General features: G+C 47.6%; 3 protein-coding genes across 3 annotated transcripts in view; 1 reads left to right on the top strand and 2 right to left on the bottom strand.

Moving 5' to 3' along the window:
* Positions 1 to 760: 760 nt before the first annotated feature.
* On the bottom strand, positions 761 to 2,074 carry LOC119381051 (uncharacterized). Its single transcript, XM_037649041.2, has one exon. It carries the CDS (start codon positions 1,986 to 1,988, stop codon positions 762 to 764), a length of 1,227 nt encoding a protein of 408 aa, XP_037504969.1. The 5' UTR covers positions 1,989 to 2,074; the 3' UTR covers position 761.
* A 984-nt stretch (positions 2,075 to 3,058) lies between these two features.
* LOC119382412 (ankyrin repeat domain-containing protein 50-like) overlaps positions 3,059 to 24,544 on the top strand; it is a 191,069-nt gene continuing 169,583 nt past the window's right edge. The window contains 1 exon segment of the mRNA XM_037650105.2: positions 3,059 to 3,388. The gene's annotated coding sequence lies outside the window, so the exon portion shown is untranslated.
* On the bottom strand, positions 20,665 to 23,266 carry LOC119381050 (uncharacterized). Its single transcript, XM_037649040.1, has 2 exons — positions 21,343 to 23,266; positions 20,665 to 20,708 (listed from the first exon to the last, which is right to left on the bottom strand). The coding sequence occupies exons 1-2, from the start codon at positions 23,264 to 23,266 to the stop codon at positions 20,665 to 20,667; spliced, it is 1,968 nt and encodes a 655-aa protein (XP_037504968.1).

Here is a 24,544-nt window from a genome sequence, read left to right as displayed (position 1 = left end):
TTTGTGATCACTACCCAAGCTTCTGGAACCATATTCATCTATGTTCATCACCCTTAGCCTATCATACATCCTATGTGACATCAGTGCGTAATCTATCGTCGACTGCAGCCTTCCCACCTCCCATGTTATCTGCCCTTCGCACTTCTTGGTACTGTTGTAAATGATTAAATCATGCCTTTCACACATATCCAGCAGCATTCTGCCAGTTGGGTCAGTATATCCATCCATATCTTCTATGTGCGCATTCATATCTCCTAATATAATTATCTCGCACTCTTCTCCTAGTTCATCAATGTCCTTTTCTATGCACTGCACCATTTCTTGGTTTTACTCTCTGGCTTTTGCTCCTGTCCACAAGTATACAAAACCCAGGAGTGTCATCTGCCCTGCCACTTTCCCTTTTAGCCATAAATGTTCCCTGCACTCCTGCTTGACCCTTTGCCAGTCTGTACTTTTATGAATAAATGCCCCGATACCACCCCCCTTTCTGCTGCCTTCTGTTCTATTGCAATATTCCCATGCGTAGTCCGGATTGCTAGGTGGTTGTTCCATGTCCCTAAGATGTGTTTCTACAAACCCATATACCATCAGCTTCTCCTCCCTTAGTTGCTCTTCTATCTCTCCCCACTTCAACATATTCCTGCCACCCTGCATGTTAATATAACCTACATCTGAATTTGCTCGGCCCTGCCTACGTCGATTTCTTCTCCCCCGGACTCTACGTGTCTTGGATATTGGTGCCACTTTGAAATCGTATCTGTCTACACTGGTGGCCTCAGGGCACTGGGTCCCCCTAAAAAAGCTGTGGCTTGGCGACCCATCCTATTACCTACCCTCCTGCCCGTGGCACCACTGTAATGAATGCCATCTTGTGCAAAAGGGCGGAGGCCGGGTTCGTACACGTCTTTGTTTACCTCCATTACGCTGTAGCTGAGCTGCCGGCTCATAGCTCTGATGACACAGTTAGCCTCTATCACCCTCCTTTCCATACCGCCAGATTGCCCCCAGACTTCTGGGATGGTGCATATTGTCACATGCACACCCTCAGAAGCTTCTCGAAGCTTACGCACCCCATCCTCTAACTGTCTCTGAAGGTTCTGGCTCTTTCCCTTCAGGACATCGTTGAGACCAGCATGGATGATGACGAGGTTTTCACCCTCCATGCTGTCCCCCACCACTTCCTGTGCTTTGGCCAGTGCATCCGTCATGCACTTTCCTGACTGGGCCTCCACTTTTACCCTCCTGTCTGCCTTCACTGTCGTAAGGACTCCCTGCTTGACTCTGGCTACATTGGAGTCCCCCACCACTAGGACCCTTCTACGGTCCAGTCGTTCGCTTCCGGCTTGCGATTGCTGTGATCCTGTTCTCCCCCGCTGATCCCCCGTTCGCTGAGTGTCCCCGACTCGCGATAACGAGCCCGCTGCCGGTGCTCCTTGCTTTGCCCCGCCGGAAGCCTGTCGCGCCACATCGCTGTAGCTTTTTCTCCTGCTGTCGCCTGTTCCTACATGTGCCACTGCAGCCCCTAGGTCCCCTTTCTTGCCTGTTTCTGCCTGGAATTCCGTGATGCCCTTGCCTTTCGCCTCACACTGCTCGGGACCGGAGTCAAGCGCCATAAGCACCTTTACTCGCTCTTCGAGCTCGGCCCGCCTTTCCCGTTCCTTCCTTATATCGGCCTCCATTTGTTCTACTAGGCTGGCGGTAGCCTCCCCACGCTCACGTGCCTCTCCGAGCTGCGCTTGGAGCTCAATTCTCTTTACTCGCTCCACCTTCAGCTCCCCCTTTAGCTCCTCAATGCAAGATTCCATGCGCTGCACGGCCGCCTTCACTTTCTCGCACAGCTTGCACACGAAGCTCGCCTCCTCAGCGTCGGCTAGACTTGTGAAGGCCGTCTCATCTAGGTAGCACCAGCGCGTGCCTTCCCCGCACTGCACGAGATCACTGGCGCCCGTGGTTTTTTCAGTCCGCTTAACCATCGCCCGCCCGACCATCGAACAGAACACACAAAGTTCAGTCTAACACCGTTAATATAATTAAACAGGCGCACCCAAACACCCTACTACGGGTTAAAACTGCCGCCTACCCCGTTCACCACGTGGTCAACGTTACCGCATCGTTGCCCGTGGCGCACGGTACTCGCGCGCAGCGCCCCTAGCGGCGTCATAAAAACACGTTTCACCGCGGCGGCCGACAGAAGCGTCTGCTCACGACACTAGCCAAACCCTTCTAGCCTCTCTAGACGACACTAGCCAAACCCTTCTAGCCTCTCTAGCCTGCTGCCGGCTATTTGCCAGTGATCAGCCAAACGTCGGCAGTCGGCCAGCGTTGCTTGGGAATTGATCGCTAAGTAGGCACCACCAGAAAAGAGCATGTTTCCGAGCTCTTTGGTGGGCAAAAGCTGGCTTCACTTTCGCTGGCAAGGCATTTGCAGCTTCCACTCCACAGAATTTTTTTGAAACCTCCTTGGGGGGAACTAAGGAAACGATGGAACATGTACTGATTGAATGTGGCGATATTCACCCAGGTATACGTATGGGCACGGGTCTACATGAAGCCTTGGGTTTTAGGGACAACAATGGAAAGCTGAACACGTCCGCGATAGAAATAAGTAATGGCATCTTCATGAAATCGAACCGGTGCGCACCGGGGCCTCGGTGCACCGTTTCGTCCAATCATCGTAGCGCCTTGGTGCCCCGGTGCGCACCGGGCCGATTTGTCGAAGATGGCATAAGAGACGGAGAAAAGTAGTGATAAAGTACAAAAATAAATAATGGGGAAAAATAAGGTCATTCTGCCTTAAGAGGCAGAAAGATGGACCGTGAATTTATATATATTTTTTTTTTTGGTATAATAACGTAGATTTAATCAATGGAGGTAAGGTATCAGGCCAACATGAAACAAGGAAGGTTTTTTTTTTTTTCTTTTTTTTCTTCGAGCCTGGTGGCAGACATGTCGCCGCCCCGTTATAAAGGGGACGCTCATAGCATCCATCCATCCATAGAGCTTCATATGCATCCATCCATCCGTGCATCTGTGTTGTGATCAGCGGCCGCAGTGGCGCCTGTGTTGGTTGACTGTGCCGACAGTTCCATGTCCGTCAAACGTACTCACTGTACGATGTTTTACGTGTTGTGATCTTGTGTTATGCGATCATACGAAGAAAATAGTGTTCAAAGTTTCATTGTCAGCTCCACTCAAATCGGCCATGTGAGCAGGACAAAAATATCTCCGGAAATGGTGCAGCGGCTAGTAAGCCCGTGTCAAGTGACGTACCGTGCTATTATTGTGTGGTTTTTGTAGTACATGGCGAAAGCTCACTGCACTCAGCGACGGTCATCTTCGCGCCGACTCTACGTCCAGTCGTCCCTATGACCATTAGCCGGCACAGAAAGTAAGTTGAGGCTGTGTTACCTTCGGTGATCTACTCGGCCCAGTCAAAGTCTGATCGCCCGTCACCATCATGTCTCTCGTGACAGGGCAAGTGCTGTCCCGTCGACTAAATGTTGGCATGCACAACTTCTTAACCAACCTTCGACCACCCTTGGGACCTGTGTATTTCTTGTCGCTTTTCGGATGCGCAAGTTTCGACGTTCGGCCTGGGTTGACGCACTGCGCTGTCCAACTTTCTGTGCGCCTGTCAGACAGTCGGCGCAACGGGTTCACTTTAGCGTAAAGCTCACGATTAAGCGGACTGCAACCTGCTCGTTTCCTTACAAAAACTAATGAACGACCGTATAACTGAAACGTCTTTGTCTAACTTTTGTTATGCGCTGCTCGCAGTGCACCTTAAATTGACATAGTAGGCACGCCTGCGTGATATGTCCGTACACTGGTAAAGCCAGACATCGTACGCTGCACGGACCCCGCAACCCACCCTTTTCTTCTTTCGACCTGATCCTAAATCTACACACCAAAATCACCTAATTTGGCTTGCCAATTTCACAATCGGAAACTGGCTTCGTAGCCGCGACACATGCACCGTGAAGCAGCTTGTAAAATACCTTTCGAAAGCTCGAATATTCGCGAGAACTGTGATAATAGTGAAGTGTGCTAAAACTAAAGAAATGTTGCCTGACAGGGTGATACGGTACCCATCAGCTGACTGAAAGTCTGTTTATTGATAGTTTGTTCCAGTCCAATAAAATGGAAAGAAAACTCGGTGATTCATTCACTAAATGCTTGTGTCATTAGAGCATGCAAACCTTCTGCATAGCGTGCCCCGATGAAATGCGTGATTGGCAGTTCTAAATCCTTGCAGTCCCTTTGGCGTATTGACCGGCTACATATGCACCCGTATACCCCGAGAAAGGAAGCTACGCAGTGGGATCTGTGGTGCCCGTCATTTTGTTAGGATGTCAGTTTTTCGACGGAAAACATTGGCCATAAAAAAAAAAAACCTATTTTGTAGGCTTGCATCACAGATATGGGGCAGCACAATTAAAGATACATCTTGTGTGTGTGTAAAACCCTGACATGTTTGCATCATAAATGACTTATTGGCCTCTGATTAGTTGGTAGGGAGAGCCACTTCACCAGTACTTGAGTATTTCAAGCCTAATGATGAGCAGTACATGCATGCAAGTGGCTCCTGTCTTCCCCTTTGAGCTGAGAGAGACTTCCTGCTGACCCTTGAGCCTGTAAAGACTTAGTGCAACTGTGACCTGAATAAAATTAAGGAAAGCAGCCTAAAAGACGGGGACAAAGAAGACACAGTACACTGGACAAGCACTAAGGTTACAATGGAATTTTTATTGCAGCAACCATGCGTTTTTATAGTGCACAACACCATGCCACATTTCCATACAAAACTACAGTGTCGAAACACTTGGTAGATTGCTGTCCTGGTGTGGACACAGTGTACGTTGCTTTCCTGGTGTGTGGAAATGTGGCATGATGTTGTGCACTGTAAAAACATGTGGTTGCTTCGATAAGAATTCAGTTGCAAGTTCAGCGCTTGTCCGGTGTTCGATGTGTTTTTGCATTGCTTTCCTCAGTTAGCTATGAATCAACTCGCCCAAATCAATCTTGGTGAATACAAAGTTGTGCCAGGGATGAGAGAAGCACTCGGCGCATCATCCTTCCTTCAGTGTGAGCGGAGTTGTCACTGACCTTGACGAAAAGGCTGTTGTGACATGCGCTCCCAGATGCTCATGCAGAAGCATCACAAATGCTTGTCGCGAAGTCCCATGAGCATAAACGATGCGTGACAGACGCAATTAATGACCCTGAAACGTTCTCACTCGTGTTGCTGTGTTTACATGTCCATGTCACAGAGGTTGATGAGTCTTGCAGACAACTTGATAGATGCGTTTTTGGATTCCTGGGACAAAATGCCAAATCACTAGACGCAGAGCAGAAAGAGCATACACAAAAAGAGTGGAATTTAAACTTGAAGTAATGGAAATAGCACAATAAAAACACTGACAAGTCCACCTTTCGTTTGGCCGTTTCCACTACTTCACGTATGCAAGACCAGCTAGCCAGAAGTATACCTTGCCATATTTTTTGGAAACGAGCTGTTTTATGCGACTTAAACTTGGGTCTGCTTTTAGGGTTGCTTTTTCTTCTAAAAGGTACAACCATGAGTGTTATGAAAATGTTTCTGTATGGCTTTCATACACTATGAAAACGAATTTGACTTGCACAGATTATACGAGCAGTCATGGGGCCATTGTGCCACCAAAGAGTACTAGAAACATATCTGAATACATTAGCGAACAAAGACTTCACAGCTACCCTGCTTCTCCACAAGAAAAATAATAGAATTGAGATGGAGAAAGAGGTCAGGTAAGGAGATCTCGAAATGTTCATTGTACACTTATTAGCAGATCTGAAACGACTGGATTGGGAAGAAATGGGAATGAAGATTAACGGAGAATATCTCAGTGACCTACAATTTGCAGAAGACGATTTTCTCTTCAGCAAAGATGGCGGCCAATGGCAAACCAAGAAAATGTGAAGGTAAATGTACAGAAGACATAGAAAATGTTCATCAGCCAGATGAGAGAACAAGAGTTGATGATTGGTAATTGGGCTCTGGACAAGAGTTATATGTATGGGTCAATTACTGACAGGGGAGCCTACTCACGTAAACGAAATTCACCAAAGAATAAAGATGGGCTGGAGTGCACACAGCCGACAGTCCCAATGGTGACTTACTGCCGTGGCAGCTACATGAAAAAAAAAAAAAAAAAAAAAAGGTGTGGCCTGCTGCATCGCGTCTCGGCTGAGTTGACAGTTGCGGTCGCTGTTTTTGGTGAGGATGCCACTGTTTGGGGACACGAGGCGGACGCCGGTTGGTGCCACAATGTGATTGCCTCGGGATTTATGATTGTTTGTGTGATTGTTCGTGTTTCTCGAGGGTTCTTTGGTGGGAGCATGTGTGGCAGCCAGCCCTTCTTGTGGCGAATGCATGACTGTGAAATATCACGATTTCCCTACAGCACTGACAAGCATGGCTTAAGAATATCTTTTGCCAAGGGCTGTCGGCAAGAGGGAGTCCAGCGGCAGGTCTCTGGCATGTAGGTTGTCATGTAAACATCCCTCAAGGAAGGTTATAAATAAATCCTTCCTTGTTTGTATTGAAACTGCAATAAGTGGGCTAAGCTGCTAGATGAATCATTTCACACTTTCTTCACCGGCACTTGCATTTTTAAAGTTCCAACAGCTTCACATCCAAATGTAGCCAGAACTTTCTCTTAGGAGGGAGAGGGGGGTGATTTTCATGCCAAGCTTGGGGGGAGCTGTTGGGAGAAACATGCCCATCAGGAACACTGGCAGGGGAAAAGGTGCCCTTCATCTAGATGTGCGTAATAATCAGGGTGAGTTGTCGCATTACTTCGGATACAAGTCCTGTACTTTTCCATAAGGGGACGCATGTGAAGTAAATAAACGTAGTGATAGAATGCTTCAGGCAGAACCTCTCAATAGAAGAACATTACCCACTAACACATCCCGTGATAGTCACGCGGGCAACCTCCACGGAGAGTACTGAGACCCACTACACAAAAGATTCCCATGCCTGCGGCAACTTGTTCATGTGTGTGGTATAATTGGCACTTCTAATGATGACTGAGATATTCCACCTGTAATGTGCAACTAGAAGACGCATTATTTATGGCCTGATTAGAGTCGGTGTCGCGCATACCAACGCAACTCTGGAATCTGTCACAAGCTGTGCTCGAGCAGTGGCGCCACAGCGAACGCATGCAGAACTAGGCCCGAGATGTAATTCCGGTGCCACGCAGCAGGCCACACCTTTCTTTTAATCTAGTGGCCATGTTACCGCTCTCCTTTGAGACGCAATGTACACAGTTATGTGCACAACTTGTTTTTGCTAGTTGTGTCAACTAGCAAAAAAAGAAACAGCAAGACGCATTGGCTAAGAAAGAGCAAGACGCATTGTGCTTTGGATGAATTGAGCCTCATGCTTAATAAGTGCGTCTAATTTAACTTCATTTTGCAGTGTACGGTTGCATATGATTACTTTGTTGAAGGCACTACTATGCTCGTCAAGTTGTTCGATGTGCCGCTTTCTGCGAGCCATGTCAAAAGTGTAATCTTTCTTTGCTCAAAATATACATAACCGAAAACAAAATTGCTCCATATTTCTAGCCTGAAATTCAATTCCATTATGGAAGAACAGAACATAAATGATTTCAGGATAAATAAATATTTAATTACTAGTTAATTAAGACTAATTACAATACTTATTGCGATACAATTTAATTAAGATAATTACGAATTTGATGCATTTACGTATAGTTCTTGACAAGCTGCGTCTGAAGGGGTTAAAGCTGAGTGTGCGCACTCATTGCATTCGGCCAGTGGTAACACATGAAGCAGAAACTCTGACAAGGTTCACTAATTGTACAATAGGATGGAACATGATAGACTTAACCCTTTGCGGTCCGTTGTTGGGCAGCGCCCGACAACGCAACACGGCCGTAGCGCCCCGCTGTCGCGCCCCGCCCGTCAAGGGTGTTCGTGGTTAAAATTTCGCTGTTTTCTCACTGCGAGTCACACGCATTTTTTTGTATACATGAAGTGCCATTTCTTGAGGAATAAGTGAGCTTTGTTTGTTGAGGTTTTACTTTTTTGCAGTGCAGCACTATGTTCAGCATGGGGTCTAGAGCGTACCCACTCGCGCACACGATTCGCTGAGAAGCGTGTAATGTTTCAAGACAATTTGCACGCACGGTTCGCTGAAAAGCCACATTTTCACCGCGTGCATTTTACGGTGGTGCTTTTAGCAAAAGCGAGGATGACTTTAGGGAGGAAGAGAATTACGTGCCTCCACCAGACAGTGATGACAGTGATTCGACAGAAGTGAGTGACAAAGACGACGACGACGGCGGTGGTGGAAACCTGCAGTAATAACCCTGGCCTGCACACAGGAAAATGCTTCGAGTGGTATCATACGTTGCCCAAATATTGCTAAAAGAGTTGCCTGCAGAATGCAGGAGCAGAAATAAATATCCTGTGCGTTTCTCTTCCACAGTTTGTGTTTTTATTCGCAGCGCCAGAAACTGGCGAAATAGTTTCGGACTGCTAGAGCCGGAAAGTGGGTAAAGGTTTTGGACCGCAAAGCGTTAATATTAAAATGTAGGAAGGCAGCATAGTTAATCAGAGAACGAGCAGAGGTAGCTGATATTCTGTAGTTGGTTACTGCCTAAGAAGTAGCCAGGTAGCAGGCACATCGCAGAGCTTGAATCCAGTTGAAACAGGTCTTCTGAAACAGAGCCTATGCAATGATGAGCAACACAAAGGTATAGCAGGTTTTTCAAGGTGTGTGCACACCTTGATACAGAAAACAAAAACAATAATGCTTTGTGACCGCCTAGCACACGGACACCAAATGTAGAACAATGCCAAGCACTAAATTAATATAAAAAATTAGTCTCGAAGGAAATTCTGAGCACTATGAGACATAGTCATATAATGTTTCAAGACAATTTGCAGGCAGAAAGGACATTAATATAAAAACATGCGGACAATGGTGTTAGTATTGGCAGGTTCTGTTGCCCATAGGTGGAGCAGCGGGCGGTTCAATCTGGTACCTGCAAAGAGCATTGGAGTCCCTGAGCACATGTGCATCCTTTGTATCTGCTGATTTTCTGGCATACTGCTTGAAAGTGACTCTACTTTTTTTCACAGTCACTAAGTGATATCATGTGCCACGTGGGTGCTTCAGAAACGCAGATATGATGCCTCGTTCAAGGGGAAAAAGTCCTGAATGCCAAACGCGTTATTTTCAGTAGCATGAAGGCCGGCAACACATTCTATGTCATTGTATGCATCACATGTGCATCTGTAGCCACACAAGCTGAAATTTATGACAGGGAAGTTTATGTAAGGGTACGGTAGCTTGTCTTTTTTTTTTCTTGACCCTAATCGTGCCTGGCCACAAGACCCGCATTTCAAGGGACACCAAAGAGCAAAACGATTTTTCTTGCATTAGTAAAGTAGTCTTCCACAATACCAAAAACACTGCGCTTGCTGCGAGAAGACGCTTAATAAGCAAGAAAACGCACAAAAAGAAAATACAGGTGGTGACGCCACCTTGGAATTCCCGCACCATATGCCGTGACGTCACATATTTTTGACGGCGCCTGCTTGGGCCTGTGTAGTTCCTAATCGGTTAAATCGAAGTACATTGTCATCTGAGGGGGCTAGAGACTTGACATAATGAGTTTGTGGAAATTTCGTCGAGCCAGTGGCGCCAAAATACGTTAAATGCTCATTGAAGTCTTTTACGTCACGAATTACTAAGTTCGGCGTGAAATTTAAAAATGAAACTTTGAACTTGGTTTCCTCCTCTAATAATAAACCTACGGTGGTGAAATAAACTACACAAGAGTTCTCCGAGCACACTTTATCAATCTAAACCAATTCATTGTTTCTCTTTAGTGTCCCTTTCATGCGCTGCCGTTTTGCGACTAGGCGTAATTTTGCTGCTCTGTAATGTTCTTAGCTCCTTTCACGTATCGAGTTATGAGTGGATGTTCATTTTATATAATTAAAAGACATATCAGTAACGTTATCACAATGCCGATTTTGATACATGTTTTTGCAAGTCACTATGCTAGTGCAAATGTAAAAATATTCCGTGCTTGCTAATCTATTTTTCGCTAGTGCAGTTATATTATTGTTCGAATGGTGAGGATTCATGATTGCAGGTTGTTGATAGCTTGAAGTTGCCTGTGTTTGGCGCACATGATGCAGCTGAGAACCTAAACATGTGTCTGCTGAGAGGAAACCCAACGGCGCCCACACACTGCGCGCTGATGCTGCTGGAACACAGTCTCACTTTGAGTTACTGTAGCATTCCTCTATAGAGCTGTGACAAATTGTATAATAAGTGTTATAAAAGCACACCAGTTTTAGCCTTAGTGCTGTTGTGTTCTCATTGTGTTGGCACACTGGGTGCAGCAAGAACGTAAACATACACATCTGCGGGTTAATTGATGCAAAATTAAGACTTCCTGTGCTAGGCCATTTTGTTGTTCGTCCTGCTGCAACACTTCATTGCAAGCTCTAATTTTCTTAAAAGCGTGCATATATAGGGAAATAAGTTTCTTTTCCTTTGTCTACATGGTTTCAAGGTTACTGCCGACAAAATGCACACCACCTATTTTCATCAATGGTGTAACTTACTTATTTTTTGCCGCATATTTAAAAAAGAGAATGGAGGCTGACTTCACTTGACACGGCCCTAGACACACTTTCTTTTGATTTCTTTCATCTTGCACAAATGATACGGCGACATGACGAGACACCGTCTGCGAGCCCCGGGGCGGTGTGACAGTCTACGGAACTTGCCAATAGTAACCTGGCCGATGGAAAAATATAAAAGCTAGGCTATCAGACAACTCGGCAAGAACACGCATTATTGAAAATTACTTTGCGACCCAACCTCAAAATGCTGTAAGAACATACAACATATAATGGATTTACTGGCCCGGGAATTGATCACAAATTCTGAGTAATGCTTCTTGGTGCCTTATAGTGAACAAGCAGGCCATTTCTATCTTCTTCTGATGATTCACAAGATTTCCATATATAAATTACTGACCGTGCAAATCCTGGGCAGACCTATAGTATATCGATGCCTGCCAACTCTCCCAATTTGTCCGGGAGATTCCTGAATATGGACCAATCCTCTCGATTGTATGTTCATGGCCATAAATCTCCATCTGGCTGTCATGGGACACAGCACATATTGTTCCTGACGTGCACGGGCTGCATATTTATGAATACTAGTATGACTATTGACGTCAATGAAATTTACTTGCAACCATTCAGAGCTGTCTGTGGTGTTGCTGCGGTCACTCCCCTTCAGCTCCCCTTTAAGAATCTCCTGAATTTTGAGGTTACCAGGTTGGCAAGTGTGTATAACCAACAACAACACAGCCACTATGAAAATTTCTAAATCATCATTTATCTTTTATACCATCCATCCTTCCTTCCTTTATTCAGGAGACACCTTAATTTCTTTGGATGATAGATTCTAAATAATGAAACACAAATCTATCTGATCGGGCCATTTGGTAACCTTAAAGGGGCCCTGCAAGACCTTTCCAAGTAGCCATCGAATGGCTTCACTAACGGCATTTATTGGCTCACGAATTGACCGCCGCAAAAATTTTCAGAATTCGTCAAGTACGAGTGGAGTTACAGAGATTTGTCGCATGCTGTTGTAGCACTCTGAAGCATGATTCAGAACACAGAGTGGTTTATTAATATGTCTACGCCATTGTTTGAACTACTTCATCCTCCATTTAAGCAGACTCCCCACTACCAGTTCATGTCCCAAGCGGTGGTACGCCAGAAGAAGAAGAAGAAAAGTCTGCCACAGGTGGACACAAGTGGCCATGGGCACTTGAAGAGGTGGTCAAATGGAGCTGTTGATAGTGGGTGCCGGCTTGATCCTTTCGATTGTGGCTGTGCCTTCACGTCCGTTGCTCAGGATTGTAAAATGATGTTCAGAACGTTTGATGACTGGGACTTTGATGACTTCAGCCCCGCTTCATAGCGGGTCTGAAGAGCACAATGAGGCACATCAACACAAAAAAACGTGCGAGGATGTCTGTAGGTTTCAGGGCAGAAAAGCGTCGTGCTTATTCATGTGAGCAGAAGTTGGTGATGGGCGCAAGTTTTGCGTGAAGATCCGTATACGCGGGACGAAAGAAGATAGATCTGAAACACTCTGCGTAGGTACTGGATTGACGAGGTCACCCAGCAAACGCAGTGCGCAGCCATAAACCATCTCAGCTACAGAGCAGGCAAGTTCTGGTCGGAGTGTTTATCGAAGGCCGAGAAGCACGATGGGGGAAGTGTGATAGCAAACTTCGGCGAGGGCTGCTTTCAAGTGAGGATGTAATCTCTCCACGATGCCATTAGATGCAGGATGATGATAAGCAGTGGTGCGAATGCGTGCACAACCTAGAAGAGATGTCACAGAAGTGAAAAGTGCCGACTCAACCTGTCTGCCTCGATCAGTAGCCACCGTTGATGGCACGCCAAAACAGCTAATCCAGGTAGACAGAAAAGTACGAGCAACCGTTTCCGCCATTATGTCAGGCATTGGAGCTGCTTCAAGCCACCTTGAGTACCTGTCAATACACGTAAGCAAATACGTTTAACATGGTGGCAAAAGTCCAACGATGTCCACATGAGTGGTGTCGAAATGTGCATCAGGGACAGGGAATTTTCCTCACGGAGGCTTGGTGTGTTATTGAATCTTGATAGTTTGACACTCTGTGTAAGTGTGAACTCAGTCACGAATCGCAGTCACGAATCGCGGCCAGACATAACGTTCGGTGATCAGGTGTTGTGTGGCTCGTACACCTGGATGGCAGATTGAGTGCAGGGTATCCAAAACAGCACGATGCAGGTGAGAACGAACATAGATGCTAGTACAGTTAGGTGAAACGTCACACCAGAGCGTTACTTCGTGGCAGGGCTGGGCAAAGATACTTTGAAATTGTATCGCGATACGATACAAGATACTTGGGTGTGATGTGCCGTTGTGGCCATTGGTTTCTATGGGATTCGAGGCGGCGTAAGAAAGACGACCGAACACACTGGAGACCAGGAAGGGACTACTTGACCCTTTTCTTTATTTTTTGAAGCTGCCCGAGCGCGCGCGAGCTCGGCGTGGATCTTCTTCGTTTTCTTCGCGGGAAAGCGTGAGACACAAACCGAGCGTTGTATGCTACCGCTTGTGACATGCCCGGGTTTTGAAACTAGTCGTTCCGACGTAATACGTCACGTAACACTAAAACAGAAGATTGGTGAAACATAACTAAACTAACCTTAACAGTCCGATTTATAAATATTTACAAAAGTCAATCAAAGTCTTTTCACTTTCACGCACACAAAAGTATACACACACACTAGCAATAATTACACTGAATCGAACATGTGCACAGTTTAGTCGGAATCATGAGGTTGATCCATCTGAGCAATGGGGCTCAGATAGGGTCCTTGAGGAGCACCAGTTACCCTCTCTCAGACACGTCTTTGTCGTGCTTGTGGAAGTGCTCAATATCCTCAATTCCGCTTGCTTCTCCTATGAGGCTTGTTGTCATCTGATGTGGAAGCACGTCGGCTTGAGATGAACAGTTCGTCATCAAAACCTTGACGGAATTTTTTGATGCGTCTGCAACCATGGGCTCCATAATTACTGAATAGCGGTCGTACAAGAGCTTTGTCCCTGTGAAGACCATTACATGATCCTTGTCTTCAGCTGTACGATGCCAGGTCACGGGAACGAACTTCTGAGATAAAGCTGGCAGTGCTTGCTCCGTAACCAGGTAGACCTTGCGTAGCCTTCGAGGAACAGACACAGCAAAGCTCTCCGAGCCCCAGTAGATGACGGCTCTTGAGGCCCGCAAGAAGTCGTCGCCTAGAAGGACTCCTTCGTGAGGTAACTGGGGAACGACAAAGTCATGCTGGAGTGTTTGGTCATCCACTGTTACCACAGCTCTGACTTGACACAAATTTTGCAGGGGATGGCTGCTAGCTCCTACCAAACGTAGGGACGAAGGCCTTATGCTTGGTTTGAGTTTGTCAACTAGTGGTGCCGTAATCAAACTTTTGACAGCTCCAGAGTCTAGGATGCCTTAATTCTTTGTCCGTTGATGGTGACAGGAACGAAAAAAGTACCCGCTTCTGAGGCACATGACACCTGCTCAATTACTGGCGACTACTGGCGATTGGTGTCACCAGCTGTCTGTTTCCCCGCTGTATTGGACTGGAAGATTCAAATTGTTCCTGCCACTTCAAAAATTCTGCAGTTAGCGGTAGGCGACACTGCGTGACAAAATGACCACTTCTGGAGCAGTTCAAGCACAGTTTACGAATTCTCGGGGCGTTTCCTTGGGGTCTTTCATGAGTCGAATGCCACAACGGAGACGGCTTCCCATTTATTCTAAAAAGACAGGGCGTGCAAACACGGACACAAGAAAGAAGTCAGGACACCACAAACGCCACAAATGGTGTCCCGACTTCTTTCTTGTGTCCGTGTTTGCACGCCCTGTCTTTTTAGAATGAATACTTACCAACTAGCTCAGCTCTCTGTTATTCTAAGCTTCCCATTTGTGTCATCTTTTTTAGGTGCGTTTTTTTGTGCTGTTTGATCATCTGAGGAACCACTAGACTCTATACTACTCGTGCGCTGACGATTGCGCAGAAGCATTCGAGGGGAACGCTTCGAGTCAACGCGACGCTTGGCGGACTGTGTTCTGGACGGACTGTCGCGTTCTTGCGCAACCACAGTCTGAACACTTTCCTCAAAATTTCTGATCTGGTCAAAGCGCACAAAGGAACTTATCATGTCTTCTAGCTGCCTAAATGTCTTGTCGAAGAAATGTTTCTTTGCTTTAGGTGATAACGTAGCCATGATGGCTTGACACTTCTCTTGTTGTATTACAGGATAATTGCATTGTTCCATAAGGTCCTACTTGCGGTATGCGAAGTCTGTACAGGACTCTCCAGCGCGTTGCGTTGCTCCGAACATTCACTGCTTAGCCGTTACATCGCAGTCCATGTTATAACGTCGGCGGAACGCTGCTTTCAGATCAGGCCAAGTAGAAATATCTGCCATCTTTGTGTGGTGACGCATCCATGTAAAGTCCTTAGCTGGGAGCCTCGAAGTAATGAACGGTACGGCGACCTCCTCAGGAACGCTGAAGGTTTTGAACCAATGGTCGACTTGGTGAAACCAGGCGTATAGGTCTTTTCCGAAATGCGGTAAGGAGCTCGCGGCGAAACTTGAAAATCGGTTGCGAGCGTCTTCAACGTTAGACATGCATATGGCATTATCGTTTCTGGCTTTGCTGTGTTCATTTTGCGAGCCGCGTTTAAGATTCATCGACGCGCTGCTCTCTGCACTCATGCTTGATTCGGCGTCAGAATCTTCATGCGTTTTTGACTCCAAGCACTCAATGCGTCCTACAAGTGGAGCAAGTAGGTTGCAAAAGAAGTCGTAACTTGCTTGCAGCTGTGGGTCAAGAGGTGGCTGTGGTGTGTCATCAGCTTTAGCGGCGTCGTGGTTCTTCGAAATTATGGTTTTGAGTCCCTCCAATTCGCGCTGGAGCTGATCCACCTCGTTCTTCAGGGCACCGGTTTCGGACACAGCTGACTTGTAGGCTTCCACCCGGGCGGCGTCATCCAGCTGTTCGAACATGTCGATGGAACACGGGGCGGTCGCCATCTTGGGTTCACGGAGCCGACGTTGTCCTGAAGTCAGTGGTTCAGCCAACGGAGCGCGTAGAGAGCGACGTCCCCACATAGAAAATATGAACGTCTTCTTAGTGACGTGCCGTTGTGACGTGCCAAATGTGACGTGCTGTTGTGGCTGTCGGTTTCTATGGGTTCCGAGGTGGCATAAGAAAGACGATGGAACACATTGCAGACCAGGAAGGGACAACTTGACCCTTTTCTTTATTCTTCGAAGCTGCCCGATCGCGCGTGAGCTCGGCGTCGATCTTCTTCGTTTCCTTCGCGCGAAAGCGCGAGACACAAACCGAGCGTCGTCTGCTATCGCTCGTGACCGTGGATGGCAGATTGAGTGCAGGGTATCCAAAACAGCACGACACAGGTGAGGACAAACATAGATGCTAGTACAATTAGGTGAAACGTCACACCAGAGCGTTACTTCGTGGCAGGGCTGGGCAAATATACTTGGAAATTGTATCGCGATACGATACAATATACTTGGGCAATTTGTGATACAGATACAAGATACTGTGGTAATAATTGTATCCGATACGATACTTTGTAATTGTATCTTAAGATACTTCAATACATTCGCAAATTTGCTATTATAGATCAATATGGGGCAATCAAACGTAACCTTGATGATTTTCTTACAATGCCACCTCTGCAAATAAGTTGTGTGGTCAGGGGGACACAAAATGAGATGGGAATTATCGCTGTCAGCCGCCCAGCTTACATGCAACGACGGACTTTTTATTGGCTGCAATGAGCACGCATGTTTGTATGGAAACTTTAGAGGCAGTCGCTCTTCTACACAGATCAAGGTGAAAAAATTCTTCTAGCATATCCGTGCTCCGACATATCCAACGTTTAATTGCGGTTCGAATGATTATGCATGCAAGACAATGAGGATCAACGCGAGGTTTCTCTGTTATGTGACGCGCAGTCATTCTTTCATAGCTCCAGCTGCTAATAAAAGGAAACTGCCATCTTTGCATAAACACCGCACAAAACTTCCGCGGCACTTTGGGGCGCGTTGCTTTGCACCAGTCTGTATACTGTCTTGCGTGCGTAATCGTGCGAACTGCAATTAAACTTCGCGGCCGGATATCTAGGGGCACGGACATGCTAGAAGAATTCTGCCAAGTGGAACTGAGCAAAAACACGACTTACTCTGACTTTTCAATACAAACGTGCTCACTTACTGCAGCCACTAAAAGTTGATTGTGTAATCTTAGATAATTGGGCGGTTGTTGGCGATAATTATCATCCCATTTTGTGTCCCCCTAGATACATAACTTTCGTGGAAAGGTGGTCTTCATGTGCCTCCCCGTGGTGAATTTTAGGAAGACCATAAAGCTTAATTCTGATCACCATCTATATCGTTGCATCTAATGTATGTGCACAAAATATTTGCATTGAAAATTTCTTAACTACGACCAACTTTGTTTCATTTGAACGAAATGCCTATTGGTATCTCAAAAGTCTTGTATTTCTTGCTCAAAGTATATTAGTTTCATTCTGAAACAACTTATTGGGGTTGTTTTAGGTGCTTAACGTGACATCTGTTTATACACTGCGCTGTCAGTAGTTTATGCTTGTCGCTTTCATAACTGATGGGAGTCGCTGCTGTGCTTGTCGACCAGCTAGGGGGCTGCCATATAATTATAAGCACTTCAATGGGAAGCCTCCACACGATGGCACAAATACCGGTGTGTTGTACCTTGTCCGTAAACGCATTACCGTATTCGCTATACCGGATCACCGGACAGGTGTACAGCAGCCAGGACTGTTAACGACATACCCATCAGCGTGCAGTCTTTTAACATTTATTCTTTTACGACATAACATGTGCTGAGCTAGAAACGTTTCAGAGGCATTGTATAGTTGCACAAAGAATCACAGGACACCACCGCTATTCACACTATTGCCACTTACAGCTCCCATCCCATGATGATTAATAACAGCAAACAAACAAACGAAAAAAAAAAGAAATTGAAATTGAGAAGACCTAAAAAAGGAAAACAAATATATATCTAAGTAAAATAGAAAGGCTGTTACCAAACTATCAGATTGAATAAGAACAGAGACACGACAAAGGCGGCACACCTAGTAGCCATGACAATTGGGCATCAATTATCGCCAACTTACCTGCCAAGGCTAGACAATAGAAAACTCATTGACTATGGAAAATATCATAAAACAGCTCATTGGGAAGCTCATGATAAAAACGGTGCATTTGGTATAACAATGCTTCTCGAATCTTCTTCCTAACGTCTTCAAGATGGTTTATAATGATTTTTGTTGTAACTGAAACTCAATTTCGCTATTTTACGAAGTAGTGAGCAGAATTTTTGTTACTGTACACTCCAGGCACCCCTGTATTATTACATATCTGTCCTCAACATCGCCTTGACAGATAAGTAAACTCGAGTAGAATGTAAATAATCAAACAGCAGCAGAAATGGCGCAGATAGTTAAAGGCCAACTCCGGCGATTTTTTGGCCATGTCAAAGTAATGGTGCTTTTATTTTCCTGAGACACTCCTGTCACAGGCCCGATAGCAGAAATACTCGACAAATTAGTGAATAATTTTAAATAAGCAAAAAAAGCAACACCGAAACCGAAACCCAACCGAGCCTACTGTCTTCGTGTGACGCATAAGTCGGCAAAAACCGGAAATCATGCAAGGCATGCCAGTCCTGCCAGCGCGTAGTATGAAAGCTGCGAAAGCGGCTATGAGCAGATGCTCGGGGGTAAGGTGATTCCATTGGAAATACTATGTCTTGTGTGTGACTGACCGTGCTACGTGCGCAAGCTCCTCGGAGCTGTCGGAAAATGACAGCTGCGATTCCGACGAACTTGGAGGCCAACTAAAATCACCATTCCTCTTCGATGAAGTGGAACACACCTGTTTAGTTCTTTGCTTGCCTGGTTGCACATTCCACCGCCAGATGGCGCCACCTGTCCAGGCGGCTCAAGTTTGTAGGGCCGCGATCGGGTCAGCGCCTCCTCTAAAATGCTATCGCTGAGAAGTTTGTGGACTAATGACTAAAGCTTCTTAATATTGCTATGGGAAGAGTGCACAAGTTTGGCAATAGCGGCGTTGGTAGGGCCGAAGGAATTTAATATAAACCAAGTATGAGCCACCTTTCGCGCCAGCGTTACTAGATTAAGCTACGTTGTTTCGCACGACGTGCAGCTCACTGTGTACCGATAGGCCCGGTCACAGTGCACCCTGTATATGTTGCGGAAAATGTTTCCGTTCGGTAATGTTCACGCATGTGCATTCTTTAGCCGGTACGGTATTACCGTACTTTCCGTGTGGTAAACCGGCATTGCTGGCTAAAACACTCTAATATAAAGATGCAGGGTAATTGTTAGGTGCGAGTGTTTCGTGACTGCCAACGGGGAATCGTGTGCAGCCCACAACGCAACACCACTTGCCACCCATCACACGCACTACCACAAGGAACTGAAATTTGCACGCCCAGCCAATGAAGCGCTGGCCAAACACACACGATTGTTGCCTTGCAGATAGCAGACGCTCTAGTGGCCCCTCGGTTCCATCACTTCCGCTTTGCCAAAAATGATGTCACGCACACAATGTTGCCAATAATTTTTGGAAGCGAGGTGGGGAGAGTCGGGGCAATCAATAAAATTTATTTGTAATGAATCTGCGTATCTCTCCAGCTGGTAATTTGGCATAAATAATGAGAACGTGAAAAGGAACGTACCCAGCGAATTTTATTGAGATCCACTGACCTCGAAAAATCGCCGGAGTTGGCCTTTAAAAGTAAGAATATAGCCAATAGCTTATTTAGGCAGCACGTTACAAAATGCATATTGCTGTAGACAGTGAAAAATAGAGAGACCTGAGTAATGTGTGTCATTCAAAAGAAGGACAGCTAAGGAAGCACTAATGATTTTAGAAACTATTTGAATAAAGATAGCAGGAAGAAAAGGTATGGTACGCCAAGATGTTTTATCTTAGGTAAATGCTTTTTTTTTATTACATCTAGCATCGGGTACAATAATTGTTCGAATCTCTTTTTCGTATAAGTCAATCTCATCTAATATGTAAGTCAAATTTAGATCACGAAATCCTTCAGATCGCTGGGGTGTGAAAGCCACGAGACGCAGAGCAACCCTATTCTTCGATTCCTAAGGCATCATAACGAAGCACCAGGCAAGAGAAACTTCGATAATGACTCTACAGCGGCAACAAAATTTGCGTGAAAGACGCCGCACGCATTGGGGTATGCAGCACAGCAAGTGTCATGGCACTGACAGAACTAAAAAGGAATAAAATCTGGAAAACAAAAGGTCAGCAGGGCGTAGACGTTCGCGCGCTTGGTTTTGTCCGAGGCGGCGCGAGCGCCACCATGTGTCTGTGCTCCACCAATAGGGACGCGGAGACACCTTCGCCTGGTCTCGCTAGAAGACTCTGGCGGAAAGATCAGAGAATGTTACTGCGTTTAGTTTTATTCAGGTGGCTTAGCGGCAGCAGTATCAGCATGAGAAACTGAGTTCAGCCAGCGTTTATTGTTTCGCACGGGGGTGTTGTGATGCAGTATCTTGTACCTTATTATACACGATACATTATTGAATGTATCGGAAATACAGATACTGATACACGTCTTGCGAAACGTATCACGATACATATACAAGACACCCAAAGAGTATCTAAGATAGTATCTAAGATACATGTATCTTCGATACTACCCAGCTCTGCTTCGTGGTCGGGAAAGTTAACTTGCTCCAGTCGGAGGGATGTAGAAGATCGGAGTCGTGCAAGCTCATCAACTAATGCGTGTGCCTCCGCAAGTGAAGGCAAGGAAAGGTCAATGGGGCTTGTTGTGGCATTGATGGTAATATGAGTAAGAGTGTCTGCTGCACAGTTAAGGCTGCCTTTGACGCAGCGTATGTCTGTCGTGAACTCGGCTATGAAAGCCAGGTGGTGGAGCTCTCCAGGAGTATGGGTGGCACTGCAGGAACATAAAGCCAAAACAAGTGGCCTGTGGTCTGTGAGAATGGCAAATTCTCGTGCTTCAAGAAAGTACCTGAAATGCTTCACTGCAAGGTAGGCCGTGAGGAGCTCCCATCTGAAAGTACTGTATCGGTATTGTAGCGACAGAGAAGAGGCCGACACCCGTGTTGCCCTGGTTCAACACTTCTTTTATTTTGTGCTCACGAGCAGCCCCGCCTTACGCCCGCTTCTTCGCGCGTCTTGTGCGCGGCATGGCGTTTCCCGCCAACGTTTTCCGGCGGTAGATTCAACATCCTCCCGGGGCCGCGCTGTGGTCGTTTGCTTGCGAGAGGTACAGCCGACTAGCAGTGCGCCGGACTTGCCGGTGGTTTGGGTGGGCGTGTTCGAAATACCTGTTGATGCCGTCCCTGCCTGGAAACGCCTCGACCACTCTGACGAATTCCCACTGCAGCGCTGACACGCTGTCGTCATTGACATTGACGAAGACACAAACGCGCAGTCGCGACGAAGACGATGGCTCGCAGTGATCGGAGCGCTCGAGGCGCAAGCCTTCTTTCTTTGTTTCCACAGTCGGAAAAGCTCCTTGTGTTTCACACGCCTTCGCGAGTCGTGCATGGTGGATCCATGCCAACAGTCGCAAGTTCTTGCTGGCAGCCCCTCGACGTGCTTGCTGGTTGGGAGGTGCGATCGTGTCAGCGCCCGTGCTTCTTCGGGTTCCACGCAGAGTTGCGTTACAGGGTGGTCATCTACTGTCACGCCTCCCTGATCTTGAGATGTCAGTGAGAGGCAACGTGGAATGCGAAGGCCAGAAAGCTGAGAATGTTCCGATGCCGTCTTCTTCCACAAGTCCTCGACGTCAGGTGGTAGAGGCTCCTCCCAATCGATGCCTTTATCGAGCATGTCGTCCAAAGACGGTTCACCGTATTCGTGGGATGAGGCATCAAACACGGCACGGACCTTTGTAGGCACGGCTTCACGTCGGACTACCGCATGATGAGGCAGGTAGTAGACGGTCTGTCCAAGGGGTGAAGACGGCACTACTCGCTCTGCATGGCCTTCATCAAAGCACTCGCTGGTGGTGGCATGGTACTCCTTCAGAACTTTCGGCTCATGTTCGAACCGCTGAAGCTGACGCTTGAGTCTGGTTTCAGCCACACTTCGGTTACTACAAGACGTGAGACCTTGCGTCTTGATCATGAGTGGTATTACGTAGCGTCCTGCGTTCTTGTGTACTTCGCTACGAAAGTGGACGAGTGCTGGGTGCTTGCTGACGTCGTCTTCTTGTCCGTCAGTTATACCGATGGCGTCCAAGCGCCACATCTCTGATGGGTCTCTAGGTCGGAATTCAGTGCGCCAGTCGTCGGAACAAGCCAGGAACAAGGCAGTTGCACTGATGTTACGCGGTGTCGAAGCATGGTAGACGTTAGCGCACATTCCTTGAATGACCCAGCCAAATATGGTCTCAACTGCACACAGATTGTTGGTGAAGCACTCGACGCGTCCGGTCACTACCCTCCAGTAGTGGTCTGAACCGATCAAAACGCTTATCGTAGAGTCTTGAGGTTGGTGCCCTTGAACTTCGTCAGCCAAGGTCAGATTGCGGTCACGCATCATATTGATGACGTTTGGCTCTAAAGCTGGACCCTTTACGGTGCAGACCTCTGGCACCTCCAGAGCTTCAATATCGACGACGATCGGCTCAATACGTCCACAGAGCGTGACGTTCACCCTTCGGCACTGGTAATGTCGTGGGTGTTTTGACCCGCCGAATGTGTAGACATCCATCTCTTCATATCCAGTGGAAGGCAGGCAAAGCTGCTGCGACAAGTCTTTTCGGATGAACGTTCGTTGGCTGCCGGTGTCAAGCAGCAGTCGCACTGGCACACAGCCACGGGTTCCGGATGCCCACACTGTGGCTGTTTGTAGCAACACCGATGACGAACGCGTGCTGCTAGCAGGAGCCGTTGTTACGTGCTTTTCTCGCTGTGTGGCCGCCTCTTGGGTTTCAGCTCCAGTCGGTTGTGGACTGTCGGACCCTCGTCGGCCCCAGATGTCGCACAGAGCAGAAATATGGCGTCCTGAGCATCGGTCGCACTTAAGCCAGGCTGCGGTTCGGCAACTGCGAGCAATGTGCCCTTGCTTCCCGCACCTGAAGCAGCAGCTATTGCTGGAAAGACGCTGGTGCTTTTCTTCTGCGGATAGCGCGGCCCGGCAATCACGCGTCAAGTGGCCTGAGATGCCGCAGAGGGGACATATTGTCTGTGCAGGCCTTGAAGTGGCACCTGGTGATGATGACCGTGCTGTCAGGGCTAGAGCGGACGGTAGATGTGGCGGTGCTGAGGTGTCCGCAGCCTTGCGGTTCGTCGACGGTCTCCCTGAAGTGGCCTTCTCGCGTGATGCTCGACTCTCCTCTCTACTTTCGACTTCCACTTGAAGGAACTTCAAGATTGCCTTGACTTGCTCGTCTCTCGATTGGACTGCAGAGTCCGCGGCGTCTGCGCCGGTCTTAGTGCGCTTTCGGTACTGGATCGCCAGGTCCTCTGGCAATGAGCGCATCAGCACCCGGTGCAAAACAACCACGTACTCTGAAGACGGCATGCCAAGACTTTCCAAACAGCCGGTCCTGAACTGTATTTGTTCGTACAGGTCACGCAGCCTTGCTACTTCCGACGATGTCTCAATTGGTTCGATGGCAAGGAGGCTGTCGATGTGCTCGTCGATGAGAAGATCCTTTCGCCCGAACCTTTCGGTGAGCACCTTGACGGCGATGTTGTAATTCGCTTCTGTAAGGCTTATTCCTTCAATGGCCCGCTTCGCAGCGCCGGCTAAGTACGTCTTCAAGTACTTGAACTTCTCGATACCGGTGAGATCGGGGTGCGTGTGAATGGTCGCCTCGTAGTGCTCCCAGAACCCCTGCCACTCACGGTTCTCGCCGTTGAAGACGGGCACTTGAAGTTTCGGCAAGGCGACTCGCAAACCCGGTGCTCGTGGTCTAGTGGGATCGGCGAGGTCTTGACCGATGGCCTCCGAATGGGCAGCTCCCATGGAGCTGCTGGCTCCGTCAGTTGTAACCGCATGCCTCGGCTGGTTGGTTTCGGTGACGGTAGAACCAACTGCTGCACGCGCGTTCATCGCGGACCGAAGCCTGCTGATGGATTTCACGATCTTCTCATGGTAATCCAGAGCGCCCAGAATTTCCTCGTCGAACTCCTCACCGTCAAGGGCGTCGGCGATCTGCTTGTCCAGTTCGGCAAGAGCTGTGTCTTTGTCACGAAGCCCGTCGATGAGCTCCTGCAAGTCGGCGGAAGACGGTACTGTGCCTTGCAGGAGGATCTCGCTGGCCTCGGACAGGAGTCGGGTAGTGGCACCGCGAAGGACGCCTCGATCTCTGCGTAACTTGTTCATCCTCGGTACGGCATCGGTGCGGAGGATGTCAGCCTTCTCCCGGGTTTTCGGCACCAATAATGTAGCGACAGAGAAGAGGCCGACACCCGTGTTGCCCTGGTTCAACACTTCTTCTTTTATTTTGTGCTCACGAGCAGCCCCGCCTTACGCCCGCTTCTTCGCGCGTCTTGTGCGCGGCATGGCGTTTCCCGCCAACGTTTTCCGGCGGTAGATTCAACAGGTATCAATGTCACGTAACTTTCAGGAAAAGAAGGAGATGGGAGCCCATGCACCATTAATTCACTGATGAAGAGTGGCTCCAACTGCTTCTAAAGAAGCATCCCCATGAGGCTAGTGGGAGCAGCTGATGAAGGGTAGTGTAGGAGGGTGGCTTGGGCGAGTTTGGCCTTAACGGCGGCAAAGGCTTGATCAGCTTCGAAGTAGATGGTA

This window comes from Rhipicephalus sanguineus, chromosome 2 (genome assembly GCF_013339695.2).
Source record: "Rhipicephalus sanguineus isolate Rsan-2018 chromosome 2, BIME_Rsan_1.4, whole genome shotgun sequence".
Taxonomy (NCBI): Eukaryota; Metazoa; Arthropoda; class Arachnida; order Ixodida; family Ixodidae; genus Rhipicephalus; species Rhipicephalus sanguineus.
Note: the sequence above shows the minus strand (reverse complement) of the source record. Positions and strands in the feature narration are given on the sequence as shown.

What these genes read in the sequence shown, in the direction of transcription:
- LOC119381051 (XM_037649041.2), bottom strand. Translation starts at nt 1,988, where the DNA reads ATGGTCGGGCGGGCGATGGTTAAGCGGACTGAAAAAACCACGGGCGCC.
- LOC119381050 (XM_037649040.1), bottom strand. Translation starts at nt 23,266, where the DNA reads ATGCGCTCATTGCCAGAGGACCTGGCGATCCAGTACCGAAAGCGCACT. An exon ending in GCCAGCAAGAACTTGCGACT is followed by an intron (nt 20,709 to 21,342) that starts GTTGGCATGGAT and finishes ATGTTCCTGCAG; the next exon opens with TGCCACCCATACTCCTGGAG.